Below are 18,659 nucleotides of genomic sequence, written 5' to 3' on the forward strand. Positions count from 1 at the left end.
GCACAGGTTAATATAGCCATTTTGAAAAGAGCTTTCTACATAGCTGTAGCCTAGGGGTTAGACTTGCTTAAATCCTAATATATTAATCCATCTTTCTGTAATTCAAATACCATTTATTCCCTGTTCTCCAGTAACAATTTAATTTACAATGACACATTTCGGCAAGCGGTGTGGTATATTAAAAAAAAAAAAGAAAGAAAGAAAGAAAGAAAGAAAGAAGGTTCTGCTTTTATATTACAGGTGCTGGTAGAACAAATTTGAACATAAAACCTCGGGTAATTATGACTCGAGAAACAGACAGTCTGAATAAGGACGTTGATAATGCTGCAGTTTAGCCTGTTTGTCTTCCGCCTGGTCTGGGCTCTACTCTATTTTGTCAATGCCTACTTACTCTACACAGATGACTACCTACAGAATGACCAGGAATGCAAGTGGCATTGCCAGAATTGTGAGCAGCAGCCTCCTGTGAGGAAAAGGCTTGACAGCTCATCACTCATACCAAAAAAACCAGACAGACGTGTCAGAATACTGTAATAATATTTGGTCGTTAAAGCCACAACGAGGCATATGTCATTCTGACACGCCGATGGCTCAAACTTTCACCATTTTTCGAGGTCGCCCTTTTCTTCCCGCGGACCTGAGGACGAGTTTCCTGGTTTCTCCTAAAGCAGTTACGATTATACGGCAGATAGCAGATAGCTCTTTCTGCACTAATGTAATGACTGTCAGTTGGAGGAGGCTGCAGTTCAGCTCATCTCCTTCCTTCATTACACTGGTGGACCAGAATAGCCAGAATCGCTCCTGTGTGTATTAGCATCCCTCTGGACTGTGACAAAATATGAGTGAGAATGCTTTCAGGGTTTCTACACATCAGATGATGAGTGTAATGTCTCGGTTTTCTCAACCTTGCAGTAGCACAAATCATCTACTCAAACTGGAGACATAGATAGATAGACAGATAGATAGATAGATAGATAGATAGATAGACAGACAGACAGACAGATAGATAGATAGATAGATAGATAGATAGATAGATAGATAGATAGACAGATGGATAGATAGATAGACAGATGCATGGATGGATGAACAGACTGACAGCCAGCCAGATAGATAGATAGATAAATAGATAGACAGACAGACAGACAGACAGACAGATAGATAGATAGATAGATAGACAGACAGACAGACAGACAGATAGACAGACAGACAGATAGATAGATAGATAGACAGACAGACAGACAGACAGACAGACAGATAGACAGACAGATAGACAGAAAGATGGATGGATGAACAGACTGACAGCCAGCCAGAGAGATAGATAGATAGATAGATAGATAGATAGATAGACATACAGATGGATAGATGTATACACAGACAGATGGACAGACGGAAGGACGGACAGACAGGCAGACAGCTGGATGGACAGACAGGTGGACGGATGAACAGACAGACAAATGGACAGATGGATAGGTGGATGGACAGACAGACAGCTGGATAGAGAGATGGACAGACAGACAGATGGATAGATGGATGGAGAGAGACACAGACAGCTGGATAGATAGATGGACAGACAAACAGATAGATGGATGAACAGACACAGAGACAGACAGATAGATAAATGGTTGGACAGACAGACAGACAGACAGACAGACAGACAGAAGGATAGACGGATGGACAGACAGACAGATGGATAGATGGATGGAGAGACAGACAGACAGCTGGATAGATAGATGAACAGACAAACAGACAGATAGATAGATGTATGGACAGACAGACAGATGACTCAGACTGACAGACCCATACATATTTACATGAATTAATTTAGTGCAGAACTTAAAGCATTTAATTAATTCTAATAATTTATTTAGTGTAAAAATCGCAGATTGTTGTTGTCATGTTTACTGAACCACTGAATCATTTTTATTATTTTTATATTTAATTTATTACAGCGTAGTTTAATTACAGTACCTGCTTTCAAGATGCACATTTTAAACACTTCAGAGGAAGGTTAAATGCTTACATAAGTTTTGAAGCACATCGATTACCTATACTAGTGTACTCTTTTCAGTCAGACATTTACTTCTTTTTCTAATTAGAAATATCAGCCAGAGCCTACACTGAAGCCAGAGCAAGATTATATATATATATATATATATATATATATATATATGCATTTATGCTCCAAGTATTAGTTCAGGTAATTACAGCCCGTTCCACTCTGAATACTTACTGCAAGTGCTCTTGTACAAATGCACGCTTTTGAATTCAATATGTGTAAGTATGTTCCAAAAATTCCTTCCAAATAACCCCCCAATAATCAGAACTAGCAGTTACACCCCCATATAGTTTTTACACCATGATCAATTGAAACATATGTAGAAGTAATACTTTTGTAACAACATTGGGGGCTCCGAATTGATTTTTAGTTCGTCATTATAAATCAGATAAAAATACTAAAAGCCCCTCCGAAAAAAGGCCAATAGTTGGTATCGCCCAACTACTGCCTCCCAACACAATGCTTGATTTCTTGATTTCAATTTTTTGATCATAAATTCTTGTGGACAATAGATAGATAGATTAGACAGATAGATGGATGGATGGATGGATGGATGGATGGATGGGAAGATCAACAGAAAGATAGATAAGCATAGAATAATCATGTACTGACAATGCAGATATAATAGCTGATTTTTTTTTCTCTCAATGTATTATTATTTTTAATTTAAATAAAAATATCAGGACGTATAACCATTCACACTTCAACCCCTCCAATGTTCAAACCAAATCTACACCCACGCCTGCAATTACCACATACTTACCTTTTAAATACTAGGTATATACTGCACTGTGAAATAATGCCATGTCATGTTACAGAAATCAAATAAGAACAGAGTCGTAAATGATTAAGCTGTAGAACAAACAGTTAATACAAGAATCAGAATATGCACAGTTCCCGGAGATTTGATATCGTGCATGATGTATTGTACACACACTGACCATCTGTTACTCATTAGTCACAAAAGCAGGGGAATCAGTGTGATTTTGTCTAAGTCCAGATTCACATCAGAGAATATACGGGTAAAAACAAGGGCCGCGGATACAGTTTCTGGAAAACACTTATGAGTCACACGATTATGTGCTGGAGAAAACATCCAGGCTTTAAAGCAAGCTTATAAATTTGATGATGTGATCAGTATGACTTCACACACTGTGGTAGGTATTCACGGATCGGTTATGCATGTGGAAATGACCTCAGAAATGAACAATAATAGGATCGAGTGCTATTTTATAAGCTACTGAATAATGATTTTGTTCAACCAAATTTGCAGCAATAAATGTGTAATAACAACTAATAAATCTCACAGAGCAATACGTTGGCAGTATACTAGACTCGTGTTGTGCTGGATGTTTATTTGAACGTGTGCCATCTTCTCATTCAAAATGTCTTCATATTGCTCTTTCTTCCATTTTTAATTCCCTCGTGTTTTCATGTTCCATATTACATGAGATGATTTTTGAGCTTAAAGGCAAGAGCTCATGTCTTAAAGTGCTGGTCTAGACGCTAGCGAAATCCCCGTTTGAGACATCTATAACCCTGAAACGTCTAGCAAATACAGAGGCACGAACCAGACGCAGATGATTTGCAGGATCTGAATATGGCGTGCACTGAAAATCACTGAAGCAAAGTGCGTAACTCAACTCTGAATACGAGGAACTTTCCTTCGCATCGACAGATAATTTCGCTTCTTTCTACAAAGAAATGCTCAAATATAGAGAAAGAGAAGCATCTGCCAATACATACATACAACATTGGCGAGAATGGAATTATTACAAATGTCTAGAAATAGGTTTAATAATCATATATTTGCTTTATGGTAATCTTATAAAAGGAAATACCGCGTACATTTGACTATATAACAATCAAGATACTTTTATGCTAAGATGTCAGTTTGTGTTTGTTTTTAAAGGTATAAAATCCAGACAGCACATTTATCTCACATCAGTTGTGTACAGTACTATTATATACTCTAGAGCAGTGTTACTCAAATGGGATTATGTGCACCCCTGGGGGGATTTTGGAGTTAGAACGAAGGGTATTTAACAGAAAAGGAAAATCCTGTGGTTTTTTTTAATTTTTTTTTTTTTTTTAGAGTTTTTAGTAAGTTTTCAAAAATGAATTTAGTGTAATTAGACTACCGATACGATTAAGCAGATTTAACATAGAATATAATCCTGCGACAGAATTATATTTCCTTTATTTGCACAAGATAGAGTGTAAACACAAATGAAATCGAAACGGACAAGTAGTTCACCGTATAATACTGCTTCCAATAATAGTAGTATAATAAAAGAAGAGTTCAGGAAATGCTGCATTAGGATGATGACGAAAGAAAATAGACCGAAGTGTCAGCGTTTTCTCTCCAAAACGAGTAATGATTACACTTCACCGCCGTCCAACGTCCTTGACGACACCCTGCTGCTGCCGAAATTGTTGTAATCAGAACTTACATCAAATATTAACACCTTCATCATGCAACATGAATGAATGAGCAAAGGCCGTCGTCAGCAGTGTGGATCTCGCAGACGAGTCGCTTCATCCCGTGCTCGCGGGGTGATAATTACACAAGAGCAGAACCGGATGATGTGTATGCATAATGCTGTGTAAAACCATCACTACTCAGGTAAGAGATCCATTAAAGCTGTGTTTTGTCTCTCACTTATTCTGCTGCTCGATGCGTGTGATTTCTTTTTTTCTTCTTCACATCTCCTGCTATATACGTCTGGTGACACAATCCTGGTATTAGATTAATTATAAAATTCCTCATTGTTTTGGAAACGTGTCCTAACACCGTCGGGGTTTTTATTATTTTTTTTTTTGCTTCTAATATTTGTTGCTCAGCACATTTTCATTCCTCAGAGTGTCTTTGAGTCTCAGAACAAACTGCACCACACTGTAGTTTGCTCCCAGTAGCAGAAAATGGATTGAATCCAGGCATCCTGCTCTTTTGTTTTGACCTTGAACTTCATTTTACCTGCTCCTCATCCATCAGCAAGGTCAAAACGCATGGATATCAAATCCCTGGGAACGTTTTCAAGAGGTAAAAAGTAGTTTCACTGGTTCTCTGTACAAGTGATGACTGATGGATCTGTTAAAAAATACACTATTTCAACGATGTTTCAGAAAGCATTTGATAGGACGCTGAACGAGGAACCGGATTGAACGGAGATCATCAGACTTTATATATCGCGGCTTTCAAAATTGCTAGGCCGGGGTGAATCACTATTAAATGCAAGTTTAAATGCTAGCTCATGGATGAAGTTTCTAGCTTGAGAGAGCTCGCTAAACATGAGAAAAGAGTTCAATGATATTGTAATGTATTGTTGTTATTGATTTCAAAATGTTGTCATATTTAAAGTGTTAAACATGTGGTTACGCTTACGGCATTTGGCGGACGGTCTTATCCAGAGCAACTTAAATTTATTTCATTTATACGTCTTAGCAGTTGAGGGTTAAGGTCCTTGGTCAAGGGCACAACAGTGGCAGTGCTGGGGTTAGAACGCACAACCTTCCAATCAGTTGCCCAATGTCTTAACCACTGAACTACCACCGCCCGTAGTTAGTTATATGTGCTATGCTATGCCAGGTGGTTGCTATGTTTATCCAATCAGTTGTTGCAAGGTGGTTGCTATGCTAACTCAGCTGGTTGCTACATGGTTGCTATGTTATCCTAGTTAGTTGCTAGGATGTTACTAGCTGCCAGGTTTCTACAGTTGGTACAGTGCTTCTAGGAGGTTACCATGTTGTTCCATGTGATTGCTAGGCTGTAGCTAGGCAGTTTCTAAGGAATATCAGTGGGTTGCTATCATATTCCAGGGATTGCAGGTTTATTTATCCTTAATATATTTGAAGTAACATGGGTTTAAATCGTATAAAGGCTGGACCAATGAACCGTTCCCCATGCTTCCTATGGGTGAAATAAACACATATTTGGAGCGTTGCTATGTGGCAACCATAATTCCAATCTTTCCCAAAAGCACAAGCTGTATTCCAGTGTGGGATCTACATGTCTACCAAACTTTGTGGGTCTACACCAAACATTGCAACCTGTCAAAGCAGAATACGTTTTTGAGGAGAATAATAATATGATGAAGGGTTTTATATCCTCTTATATCGCAACAATTTGCCAACCTTAACCTCTTCTATTAATTAAAGTAGAACAGCGTACATTTGATCTGTTTGTGGTTCATTCTAACGTTCTGTAACATTAAACATTGCAACAAATGCAAACTTAAAGTCCTGAAGACTTTCGAACGTCTAAAATATAAAGTTACAGCTTTAGAACTGACTGTTACGAAGCACCGCATATGTAAGGACACTGAACATGGAAATTAGGAGATTAGTGCTTTCTGTAGTTCATTTAGCTGAGATTAAACAGAAATTAGCAATTTGGATGTCAGTAAGTGTAGCATAGATTAACACTGCTGCTTTCAGAATTGCTAGGTTGGGCTGGGTTGATAAGAAAACGTAAGCTAGCTGTTAATCATATTGTAATAAAGCCTTTAGAGGTCACATTACTATAGTTCTAAAGGGAATGTGTGAAATCTGTAATGTAGCCACATTCAATATTAAGCGTAAAAACAGTATTGAAGATGATAGATTTTGGGGATTACCTTGCTATTACTGCTGATAGATTTACAGCTGTCTTGTGCTCTATTAGGATATACCGGTACATGTCATTTTGCATATGTCTGCTGTATGGGTGTCAGCCCCACCTCTCTCTCTCTCTCTCTCTCTCTCTCTCTCTCTCAGCACCTCACTCAGTCTCACTCCACCTCACCACATGTCTCATCACTTCTCATTTTAAATAGACTCACACTTTCCAGCGAGAATGCTACATGTCACTATGTTCCCTGTTTCCTAACATCTGTGTTTCTGTTTCTTTCATATATATATATATATATATATATATATATATATATATATATATATATATATTAATGTTGGTAAGCTCCCCCCATCAACACTTTATCTATTACTCAGTAAAGTATCCAGAAGTTATGATGCAATAAAAAAAAAACCCTGATTTTAAGTATATATTCATTTTCTCTTTTCGCACCTAATTACAGTCAACAATCTGTTTTAATTGATTCAGTTATTTATTTTTTAATCAATGCTATTCATTTATTAATGATTAATTATTGATTTGATGTTGTGAATAAATACATACATGCACACATCTTTAAAAAATATATAAATATAAAAACATTGCATCATTCTTGACTAATAAAAGTAAAGGTTTGTTCTTATTTAGTAAACCACAACAAACAGAATGCTGTTCACTAAGAAAAGACCACGATTACTGTTAAATATGGTCAAAAGATTTTGAGAAGCCTATATTATAACAATTTTGTTTTAATAACCTTGTTTTTATTTCTCGAAAACGAATTCTCAAATATTAATGATGAAATATTTAATGAATTAAGAAATTACTAGAATTTAGAAATGACTCTGTTTGATTGGAACACATAGCACATTTTGTATAAGACCACCCATTTTGTAGAGGCGCAAAAACACTGGAACATGTGAGTGACCGGTGTTAATTGTCACCCAGGTGTGTCCTGTTAGATCGACTGTTTAAACAATAACTAGCTCTGAACACCTACTCTTGGTTTGAGCCTTCGGTTTCACACGTAAAGACATGCATTTGTTGTTTAAAAGGACAAGCCAACATGAAGATCAGAGAGCTGTCTATGGGAGAAAAGCAAGCTATTTTTATACAAATGGATGATACAGACGGTTCTACGCTTTAGGTTGTTTAAGACATCTAGGTGGAAATACCAGGAAATAAAAGCTGAAATCCTAAACTCTCGTTTCATATCCATCTTTTGATCCTGAACCCGAATGTCTTTGGTGTATAGCAAAAAATAAAATGACTTGGCCTTGTCATTCCAATACTTTTGGAGGTTTAGATTGTACTTACATTTAATGTTGTGGAAAGTACATGAAACAAATTAGTTCCTGTTATCACTTACGTTATAGCAGATGTAAACAGTTGTTCCCTCGCAAGCCTCTCGAAGTTAATAAAACAAAACAACAACAACAAAAAAAAAACAGTCGTCTGACTGAGAAACTTCAGCGTGTAATCTCCCCAGTCCGGAATACTTCAATGTGGCGGAAAACGTAAAGTTAAAGCTTTATTTACGGCACAGTTTGGAAAAATGAACAAATAGTATAATTTAGAATAATATATTGTTGAATAATTACTATCAACTTAGAACGTAAAACCAATGAAGCATTGAAATACAAACAGTTCTGACTACTGGTAATACACTGTTTGGCACTCGTCTGGATGTTTGTTGGATGTTAGTTAAAGCTACATCGCTCGTGCTCATATTAGTTCCATTTAAAAATGGTATTTTTAGTAAAACACTACGAGTGGTCCAACAACATGAACTACGATGCGCCGAAGAAAAAAAAAAATCATTTTTAGACCAACGTTTAAATTAAATCAACAAAAAATAGGTTGAAAAACGGTAGCTTTATATTAAATAGACGTACATACGTAATTTATCGCACTAACACGGACATAATGTCGATATGTAAACGCCGCATAAGGCAATAATCAGTTTAAAGCGTGCGAGTTCCTATCAGAAATTTCACCATATCTACAATTTTTGCTGGCTTCTGCCTTTTCTCTTCAGCTGGGTTTATTCTTCTTCCTCTCAGTCTATGTGTGTGTGTGTACGTGCTATCTTAGAGATCTCAGATCCCCAACAAAGATCTGCACACTCACAACTGGCAGTGATGGACCGCAGCATCTGTTGCTAGGTAAGAAGAAGAAGAAGAAGAAGAAAAAAACGTGACGCATCATTGTGGAAACAAGAAATGGAACCCTCTTACCAAGTTAGCGAATTTGGTGAGAAATTGCGTATAGGCACGACGCATCAGTCAGGGCCGAGCACTCGTGATGCATGAAGCCGTGTATTTCACTCCACTAATGGCCTCAGCCTTTCCTTTTTACACTGCGGTGTGAAAATGCATCTCATAAATTACAGCAGCGGAACAGGCACGCCTGAAAGCAGGGCCAAGTCGGTGTGGTGCATTTATTATTTATTTTAGGAGGTTATGGCTCTATCATTATTTCTCGTAGTGCAAAACTGATACACAAAGCACTCAGCCCACCAATGCCATCTGCCTGCCGTTCCCATTTCCATGACTCCACTCAGACTGCAGAAAAAAACAAACAGACAACCCCCCCTGCCCCCCCGCCCCCAAAAAAAAAACAACTTTCCTGAATGACTCCATTGTTTGACGAAATGCTCTTCAGCTCATTTATTCCAGTCTGATGTTGTTTTGGAGCCATTAACATATTAATTAGCGGCTAATGGACTTAATTAGGTTACTTTGTAATTAAACAGTGAAGAACTGATGAAGCGAACTCAGGAAATCTTTGATGAAATGTTGGAGGAAGTGTAATTTCTTTTGTGGAAGTTTGTGGTTCATTTTTTTTTTTTTTTCCACCCCTACTCAAGCCTCAAGCTTCAAGCCAGCGTTCACTATTTCTGAGAATACGTGGAATGACGTACGTTCTGGTACAAACAAGAGGGGAAAAAAAAAAGAAATTGTCACATTTATTTCGATATCAAGAGTTGATTTTACATCAGCGTCTGACAATGGGTTCCTACAAAAAAAAAAAAAAAACAAGAAAATAACAAAAACAAAAAAACAAAGAAAAAAAACTGATTATTAACAGTATTTTATTCTCACGCACACTTTCATTCCATCTTTATTATTATTATTATTATTATTATTATTATTTAATAATATTCCATACGTCATCTAATAAATTATTTAAAGTCATAATGCTGAGATATGTTTTTAAAACCATTGTGGGAAAAAAAATATATATTCGTATCCCTGGCAAATACTGCCATCGAAATAAATTACACACAAGTCCAATTCACTTCCAATTCATTTGTGCAAGACGTAGCTTTTTTTTCTTTTAAGGTTGAAAACAAGGGAAAGGCTTCTCCCCCTGCACATGTTTGTTGGCAAAATTAAAAAAAAAAAAAGAAAGAAGACTTTTACAATCAAAAAATTCATAACCGATGAAGGCAAACGTACTGCTCACAAGTGGAAGTGTGAATATGGGCTTCTGTTCGTGTTCTCAAAGCTTCTACAACAGACAAAGTGTAAGAAGATTTCACACACAAAAAATGTGCAACCCCCTTTCCCTAAAATGTCCTCTTCGAAATGTCACTTATGGTTGCCATAATATTTTTTTTACTCATCATTTTCTTTTTCTATTTTTTTTTTATATTTTTTTTTAATAATTTTTTTTCCACTTGTGGTACAGCAAAATATATTTTCTTTAGCCATCATTCTTATAAGAGTTACATGTGCAATAGAGAAAATATAAGGCCTGAGTCAGGAGTAGTGGTTCTTTTTTTTGTTTGTTTGTTTGTTTGTTTGTTTTCTTTCGTTGCCTTTCTTTCGTTTTTGTGTAAAGTCAGTGTCAGGAGTTGTGAGACGCTGTCTGTGGGCTCGCTGTGGAGATTTGTGTCCAGCGTCTTTACATCAACAAACCCTAGGACACTTGAGAAGTTCTAGAAAATGCCACTGGCATGTTCATGTTCGTTATGTTGTTGTCGATATAGTACAGTATATCATACAAAATGGTGGCCAGTGTGTGGACAACGCCAGCCTCCTCACAAACACTTTTGCTCGTCGAGCAGCCTGCATGCTGCTTTTCCCACCTCGGCCCGAACAGTTTAAACCACAGATGGCTTGAAACTTGTAAAAAAAACAAAAAAAAAGAAAACAACAAAAAAACAAGTAAATGGCAAAAAACAAAGCGCATCTGTGGGTCTTTTGGAGAAAAGTCACTGCACCTAGTTAAAGAAGGAGAAAGGAAATGGATCATGAGCTCAGAGGCTGGTGATGAGCTGCATTTGCCCGTCTTTGGGGGTCTCGCCGTCTGGAGGTTGACACTCGTTATCCTCGAACCCGTGCCCGCTGCAGCTCTCACTGATATGGTAGTACGAGACGGGCTGGACGCTGTCCCCCATGCTTTTGTGGCACGGTTCGTCTGTCTCGCTGTGCCCGGACGACGAAAGAGGGCAATCGTCCTCTCCGTCATGCGGGCACAGAGACGGAGACGAGTCTCTGAGTTCAGGCATGCTCGTATACACGGAGTCCCTGTTATCGAGCGAGGCCGTGTTTCCGTTCTGCCCCGCCCCGTCTACCTCTTTCTGCTCCTCCCCGTCCTCCTGATCATGTCGCTGCCTGGCAGGTTGGCGCGATGCCTGCTTGGCACTGTACAGGAGAGAATGAGTCCGCTGAGGAAGGAGAGGCACCTCCAGGACCTCGCGGTGGTGCGGCTGGAGAAGGAGTTCCAGCGCTGGGTGGTCGGCATCGTTGACGCCGTCCTCGCTCCTGCCTCCGACGCCTCCCATCCCAGCGTTGCGGCCCGGTGGGCATCGGTCCGGGTTGGGTGGCTGCTCGGAATCGTCCTGGCACCGTGGATGCCCCCGTGGCCGTAAGTTATTGTGCACCAGCTCAGAGATGATCATCTTCTCGAAGGCGGCGTCGTCTAGTGAGTAGCTGCTGTTGAAGTTGCCGTTGAGGGGCAGCGTGTCCATGGCACTGACGTCACGGCTGTTTGTCCGAGAGTGCTGGCCTGGAATAACACACATGAGCACACTCAGGAACAGAAAAGCACCCGAAGACGCTCAAGCAAAGAAAGCATACGCAAACAGTTAATATATTAGCAGCAAACAAATTCAAAATGTAACTGTTTTACTGTTAAGGACATACAGAATTTATTCCTCCCCATCCTATCCCATGCCTCAAATCTCTTCTTCTTCTTCTTATTATTATTATTTCATCATCATCATCATCATCATCATCCATACAGTAATATTCGAAATATTACTGCCGTGTTACGTCCTTAACAGTACGGCAATGGAACAAACATAAAATGACAAGCAGCCACAAAACCGTTAAAATGCACACACATAACGCACGTTGTCACACATAAAAGCAAGCCGTCACTGTAAATGAATATCAAGTGCAAAACAAGTGCCAAAGGCGGCAAACAGGCAAATGTTCATGAACCGTCTTAAAAAAATACAAAAAAAAATCAATGTAAGCGTGGTCAATGACGCACACACACAGCCATCTGCAGAAAATTAAGCCTATGGATGCCAGTCAGTCCTGACCACACACACACACACACACACACACACACACACACACACAGGCAGGCAGGCGTGCAGGCGGGCGAGGTGCAAGGACTCACTTTGCCACCACTCACATTATGTGTGTCTGCTCAGGCTAGCTGGCCTGAGAACTGCCGACGTGCCAAAAGAAAAGTGAAACAACGGCGTTTTTTTAAAAAATCGCAGCAATGATAAACAAGTGAGAAACAGCAAAAAAGAAAGCTTTCAGACTCTACGGCTCTGAATTCAGTCCATCCTTTCAAATAGGGAATATATTCATATTCCATCATATTATAATATATTAGATTTCATTCTATTACATTATATGCGAATTATGTTGTAACATTATAAATGAAATATACACACATGCCAAAAAAATAGGATTTTCTTAATCTTTTTGTTGTTGTTATTTTCTCCTGGGTTCTCGTGCCCCCGGATCCCCTCCCCCTCCCCCTCCCCCTACCATTAACCACGTTTTAAGCAATTCCAAAAAGTAATCGCTGTGTTTTTGTGTTTTGTAATGTGATTGGTCTCGTTTACTTTTCCAGCAAATAACCTACAGTTACCTATTTTAGAATTTTTGGGACATAAATTGAGATTCTCCAATCGTTCTGAGATAAAGAAAATAGATTTTCCGGATAAATGATGCGAATCCGGAATACAAAGAACAGACTCAAATCTTAAATAATTCATTCCCCCCGTGCATCGTAATAAATTATCTGAGTACGATCAATAAAACACATGTGGATGCATACGGAGCCGAGACGAGCGGCCCCTTTCATTGCCGTAATTATGACTTCCTTCATTGCTCATCACTTAGTTCATCTAATTAACGAGCGGCCGCGCCGGATGACTGAATTCAGGATATGGAGTGTGTAAGGGTACAGCAGCAAGCATTCACAGCATCTCTCTTTCTCTCTCTCGAAAGCCCTCGGCGTACCTCTAATGGGGGCGACCTTCAAGCTTAAAAGCTTGCATAATCTACTTCAGGCTTGTTTTGACTTCCGTGTGTGACCTCTCTAATAGCGTAAATTATTTTTGCCGGTTTCATTTCCAATAGGTTCAGGACAGAGTGTTCACTTTTGTAGCGCTCTGTAGCGCGTAAGAGCTAGCGAATGTGAAGGGTGTACTTCCTCTGAGACGTGTAAAGGCATCTTTTCAAACCGCTGCTCATGCTGCATCACAGGGTGATGTAACACACTCGGAGAAAAGCGTTCTCTGCCCTCTTCCGCATACACGAGCTCAGCTAGCGTCGCCGTGATTGACAGGAGAGAAAGCAACACCGCCCACTCAGAGATCACGGCCGGTTATGCTCTCTCGGACTCAAATAGCTCGTGGTGCCATCGGCATTCTAACTCGTGATCTCCCAGAGCTATTGCGAATGTGTTTCTGTGAAATCCAGAAATGCTCTTTACGACCAATTCCGGATGTTTAATCAATCCACGTATCCGTCTAGTGCAGTGTGATTCCTCACGCTCGTTCATTTTCTCCTCGAATGCGTCGTATTGTTTGTCAAAGCCAACAGAATGTCGCCGTTAAAGATGTACGCCGAGGGCTTACGGGCTTCTTTTGTAGTCTGGGTGGGTGTTTAAACATCTCATCAAATCATAATTACCAAGCAGGGAAAAACCACAAAATGAATTTATAACTCAAGATCAGTTACGAAAGCGAATGTACAATGTGCAGAAGGAAAATAAGAGCAGGAAATGTGACAGAAATATGAGAACGCCACGAAGTAAAAAGGTCTTTTAAGAATCACCCGATTCCTTTGAAGTACGTTCCTTGAACGTATTTGATTCAGCGCTCCAGAAATACTGGCCCACAAATAAGCATGTGTTTAATACTTCATTAGCGCTTTCTTAATGACGGATGAACACAATCTCTAATCCTTAAGCGCATCGGGAAATAATGAAGCGTATACGTTAACGGCCAAGTGAGTCGTATACAATCTGATCAGGCGTTAATAATGGTAATAGTTAAAGATGAACTTATCTCATTCTGTTAATTAATATCGTGGCTCGCAGCATTAATAAAGATGATTAATATTACGGATAGTCTTTTTTGTTCTCCACTAACAAGTGATCTAAATGAAAATGTTATAATACAGACGTGGGGACGATCTCGCTTGAGGTTCCTCGGTTGGTGTTAGAGACCTAACTTCGGGTTGTGTATAAACTGTTATAAATGTTTCATACCACAGACATATATTTCATTATATAGTATTTATATCATGTGTTATGATATCACCAGTTATTTCCAGTCCACTGATTTGATTGGTCGAGCGCCATCCCGAGAGTGCGTATATTTCCTATACCCGGATTGAGACGTTCCACTTCCTAGTCCGAAACCATTACGACAGTAGTGTTAGTGACATCATCGGCGGACGTGCCGAACAAACGCGTGCGGAAGTATTGATAAATTCAGAGAAAGGAATTCTGCATTCCAAGAAGTCTCGATTATGATTGCGATTACGATCTCGCGCTAGGATTTGGGAGTTCTTGCTCGTGAACAGTCTCACGATTGTATCGTTGAGAAGCCAGTCTCCGCAACATAGAAACAAACGAGTAAAGCGTCTCCAATGCTGTTAAGTTCCGTTGTTACTCAAGTAATGTGAATGTCTTCTCGGATTGCGGTCCAGCAAAGCTAAGGCCACTTTTTCATCCATCCATCCATCCATTTTCTGTACCGCTTATCCTACACAGGGTCGTGGGGAGCCTGGAGCCTATCCCTGGGGACTCGGGGCACAAGGCGGGGGACACCCTGGACCCATCACATGGCACACAACTCCACAAACGTTCACACGCCACGGACGATTTGGACATACCAATCAGCCTACAACACATCCCAGGACTAGAGGAGGAAACCGGAGTACCTGAAGGAAACCCCCAAAGCACGGGGAGAACATGCAAACTCCACGTACACGGGGTGGAGGCAGGAATCGAACCCCCGACCCTGGAGATGTGGTGCAAACTTGCTATTCATATCTACTATTCAAAAGAAGCGCTATTTCCACAAATGTTCTGTTTGCTCCTGAAAACATTGCCCAGGATAAGAGATTCGTACGCTGGATTAACTGCTGTTCCATTTCACGTCTAGCGCAGGATATGAAGCCCCTCTAATTTGAATAGAAATGGGGGCGAGATTGCAGCAAATAGAAAGGAGGCAGCAAAAAAAAAAAAATTATTGGTGTTGTAGTGTGACACACAGTAGTCGAGATAAGAAACGTCTCTCTTGTTGATGCGGAGAAGAAACCGAAACCAGACATCAAACGAGTTTAGCTGAAGGAGAGGCACAGGGAGAAGGAGCGGGAGAGGGAGGAAGGAGGGAGGGGGAGGGGGAGGGAAGAATGAGGCGATGAAAAAAAAAACAATTTTAGAAAAAGGATGACGGTGAAGCATTGCTATTGCCAGGCATTCTTGCGTTTTGTTTATGCATGTGCAATCTTTTGAATGCAGCCAGGTATTGTGCAGAGAGTGTGACTATCAGATGTGGACAGAAGTCCATAAGGCTATATCAGCATTTCACTCTATTCAGGCACTGCATCAAAGCCAGCGCTGCAGAATTTTCATACAGATGCTTTCAGAACCTGCGCCATTCCTTCTTTTTTTCTTTCTCTTCTTTGCTTCACCCATCCCCCTGTCTTCGCCCTTCACACTCTTAATAAAATGGAAGGTAAAGCATGAAGGCCAGGCGACTTATTCCAAGGCCACGGTATTCTCATTGTTCAGCCGCCGCACGCCTCAGATTTACAGTGAAGCGATTGACATATCCATATAGGCCTTCCGCCGGAGAAGGCATCGGAGTAGCGTAAAGCCCAGAGACGTGGATGTAATGACAACACGCCGCATCAGCTCCTTCCTTTCTCTTCCACCCACTCTCCGTCTCGACGAGAAGCTCATCCGTTCGATTAACCGAGCGGTGCTGGCACTCGGCCACGTTTCCTCCAAGCAACCCCCTTCGACGCTTTTTAACCACTCTAGTCTTAAACAACCAGCGGATGTTCAAAGTGTGAAATATGTTGTACAATTCTGTAAAGCCATTCTCCGAATCCTCTACGTGTTTAAGCGTGATGAGATGGCTCGGAGCTTTTCATTCCATTTGGCCTCAATGGCACTCAGGCCTTCAGTTGAAAAGGCCTGAAATAGCACAAAAGCAATGTAAGAAATTTCACACACGTAACAAGAAGCTCAAATATATTCGATTAAATACTTCCGGGGGGGGCGCACGGTGGCTTCGTGGTTAGCATATTCGCCTCACACCTCCAGGGTCGGGGGTTTCCTCCGGGTACTCCGGTTTCCTCCCCCAGTCCAAAGACATGCATTGGCGTGTCTAAAGTGTCCGTAGTGTATGAATGAGTGTGCGTGTGTATGTGATTGTGCCCTGCGATGGATTGCCACCCTGTCCAGGGTGTACCCCGCCTTGCGCCCGATGCTCCCTGGGATAGGCTCCAGGTTTCCCCGTGACCCTGAAAAGGATAAGCGGTATAGAAGATGGATGGATGGATGGAAATCCTTCCAGGATTAGTGCTGAACTCTTGCAACCTGCTACCTTTCTCTGACGTTTCTCTGAACTCGCTGAAATCGCTCATACCCCATACTGAGTTACCACCAGCGCTTATTATTTATTTCCACTTTGTCCTCAGCACTGTGTAGAATACACCTACATCTGTTTGACATCTCTGGCTTCTAACTACAGGATCCCAGAGGATTGTTTTCCTCCAAGAGATCTTAACCAGCGTGTTTGTGTTCTTTTTGTTGGAACACTATCTAGTATGTATCAGGATGCAAGCTATAGAGCGATACTATTACTTTTTCTTTTAAAATTAATACTTTTTGTATGAGGCACATTTAGACTGTGGGAATCCAGAAATCTATGATCGTTTACAGAAACTGGAGCATCCATCCATTTTCCTAGCTGCTTATCCAACACAGGGTCGCGGGGAGCCTGGAACCTATCCCACGGGACTCAGGGTATGATATAGAGGGCACCCTGGATGGGGGGACAGCGTATCGCACTACAGACAATTTGGGAATGCCAATCAACATACAATGCATGTCTTTAGGCTGAGGGAGGAAAACGGAGTACCCAGAGGAAACCCCAGAAGCATGGGGAGAACATGGAGGCTCCATGCACATAGGTCGGAGGCGGGATTTGAAACCCCGACCCCAGAAGTGCAGCGCAAACGTGCTAACCACTAAGCCACGGTGCCCCCTGGAACCAGAGCAACCGAGACCAATTGTATCTCCAGAAACCTTTCTAAATATTACAGACCAGGAACTATCGGGGTGGAGTTTAACATACAAAATGCCACTGATTGGTCAAACTTCACAAAATCTTCACGTCTGTTTTTTTTAAAAAAAATTTTTTTAAGCAATATCTCAAAATTTCCACGAAAATACGTGGATGGAGACATGGTTATAGTCATGTTGGTTATAGTCATCAACGCACTTCTAATACAGTATGTGAAAGTTATCGATTCTAGCTTGTTTAGCAGGCACTAATAATAAAGGACTTAAAAATGGTTTATAAGGTGAAGTGTTTTGTACGGAGATGTTTATATAACATTTAGGGAAGGAGTCTCCAGTGTCGGTGCTTTGTAGACGTCATGGGAAAGTCTCCAGGTCGAGTTTCTGGTGTCTCTGTAACATAACCAGGCGTGTTTTCTGTCTTATTAACTTCAAGAGTGAAAAAAATGAGACGCTGGTAAGGGAGTAACTATAAATGGATAAAAAAAAAAAAAGTACAATATCATAACTGTTGGGAAATTGGTGTCTTCGGGACATGCTGGGATAGGACAACAGCATCACATCACACCGTCATTGACTGTTTTCCCATAATGGCACACCCTGGAGTGCTTTTTAATTTACACTATGAATTATAATGTAATAATCTGGTGGAGAACACAGTGAGTGCAATTATAACTTCTAACCAAACAATGGAAACTTCTTCCTCTGTGGTCTGAGTTACAGCTGATGGGAACTGTTTGGATAAAGTCATGTAAAGCCACGCTTGAATGTGGTCCTCCAAGTAAGGACGTCATCCATGATGCTGGCGAACGGAGGATTTGGAAGACACCAGCGACAGCTACGTGCTCTAGTTAGAACACAAACAGGCAGACTGGAGCAGAGCCACAGGGGCTGGTGTGAGATGAGAGAGCTGTTCTCAGCATGCACATCCCACTCCTGTGATAGACACACAGAAGACCTCCGCTCTGTACGCAGAGGCAGAGAGAAAGCAGGACAAGGCCTTCACTGTCCATCACCTCACCGCTCCTGCTCTACATGAATTATTTTATTGTGTTCATTATCTATTTATAGCCACTCTCCATGTTCTAATGTGTGTGTGTATTTTCCGGAGTGTGCATTACAGAGCCAGATGACTGACAGCAGCTGCCATTTAGGAGTCTGAATATTTCATTACAGGCAGAGAAATGTGAG

The 18,659-nt window shown here is 40.6% G+C and overlaps 1 protein-coding gene across 6 annotated transcripts in view; it reads right to left on the bottom strand.

Annotated features, from left to right (window-relative positions):
- Positions 1 to 9,619: 9,619 nt before the first annotated feature.
- LOC128610374 (adhesion G protein-coupled receptor L2-like) overlaps positions 9,620 to 18,659 on the bottom strand; it is a 142,396-nt gene continuing 133,356 nt past the window's right edge. For 3 of the 6 annotated variants that reach the window (XM_053629644.1, XM_053629643.1, XM_053629642.1), the window contains one exon: positions 9,620 to 11,681. In XM_053629644.1, coding sequence (XP_053485619.1) covers positions 10,930 to 11,681 — 752 coding nt within the window. In that variant the 3' untranslated portion in view covers positions 9,620 to 10,929. Of the gene's footprint in view, positions 11,682 to 12,302; positions 12,354 to 15,265; positions 16,359 to 18,659 lie in introns of those variants that run through there. The other 3 variants (XM_053629645.1, XM_053629646.1, XM_053629647.1) reach the window with 3 other exon arrangements.

This window comes from Ictalurus furcatus, chromosome 7, assembly GCF_023375685.1.
Source record: "Ictalurus furcatus strain D&B chromosome 7, Billie_1.0, whole genome shotgun sequence".
In the NCBI taxonomy this organism is placed as follows: domain Eukaryota; kingdom Metazoa; phylum Chordata; class Actinopteri; order Siluriformes; family Ictaluridae; genus Ictalurus; species Ictalurus furcatus.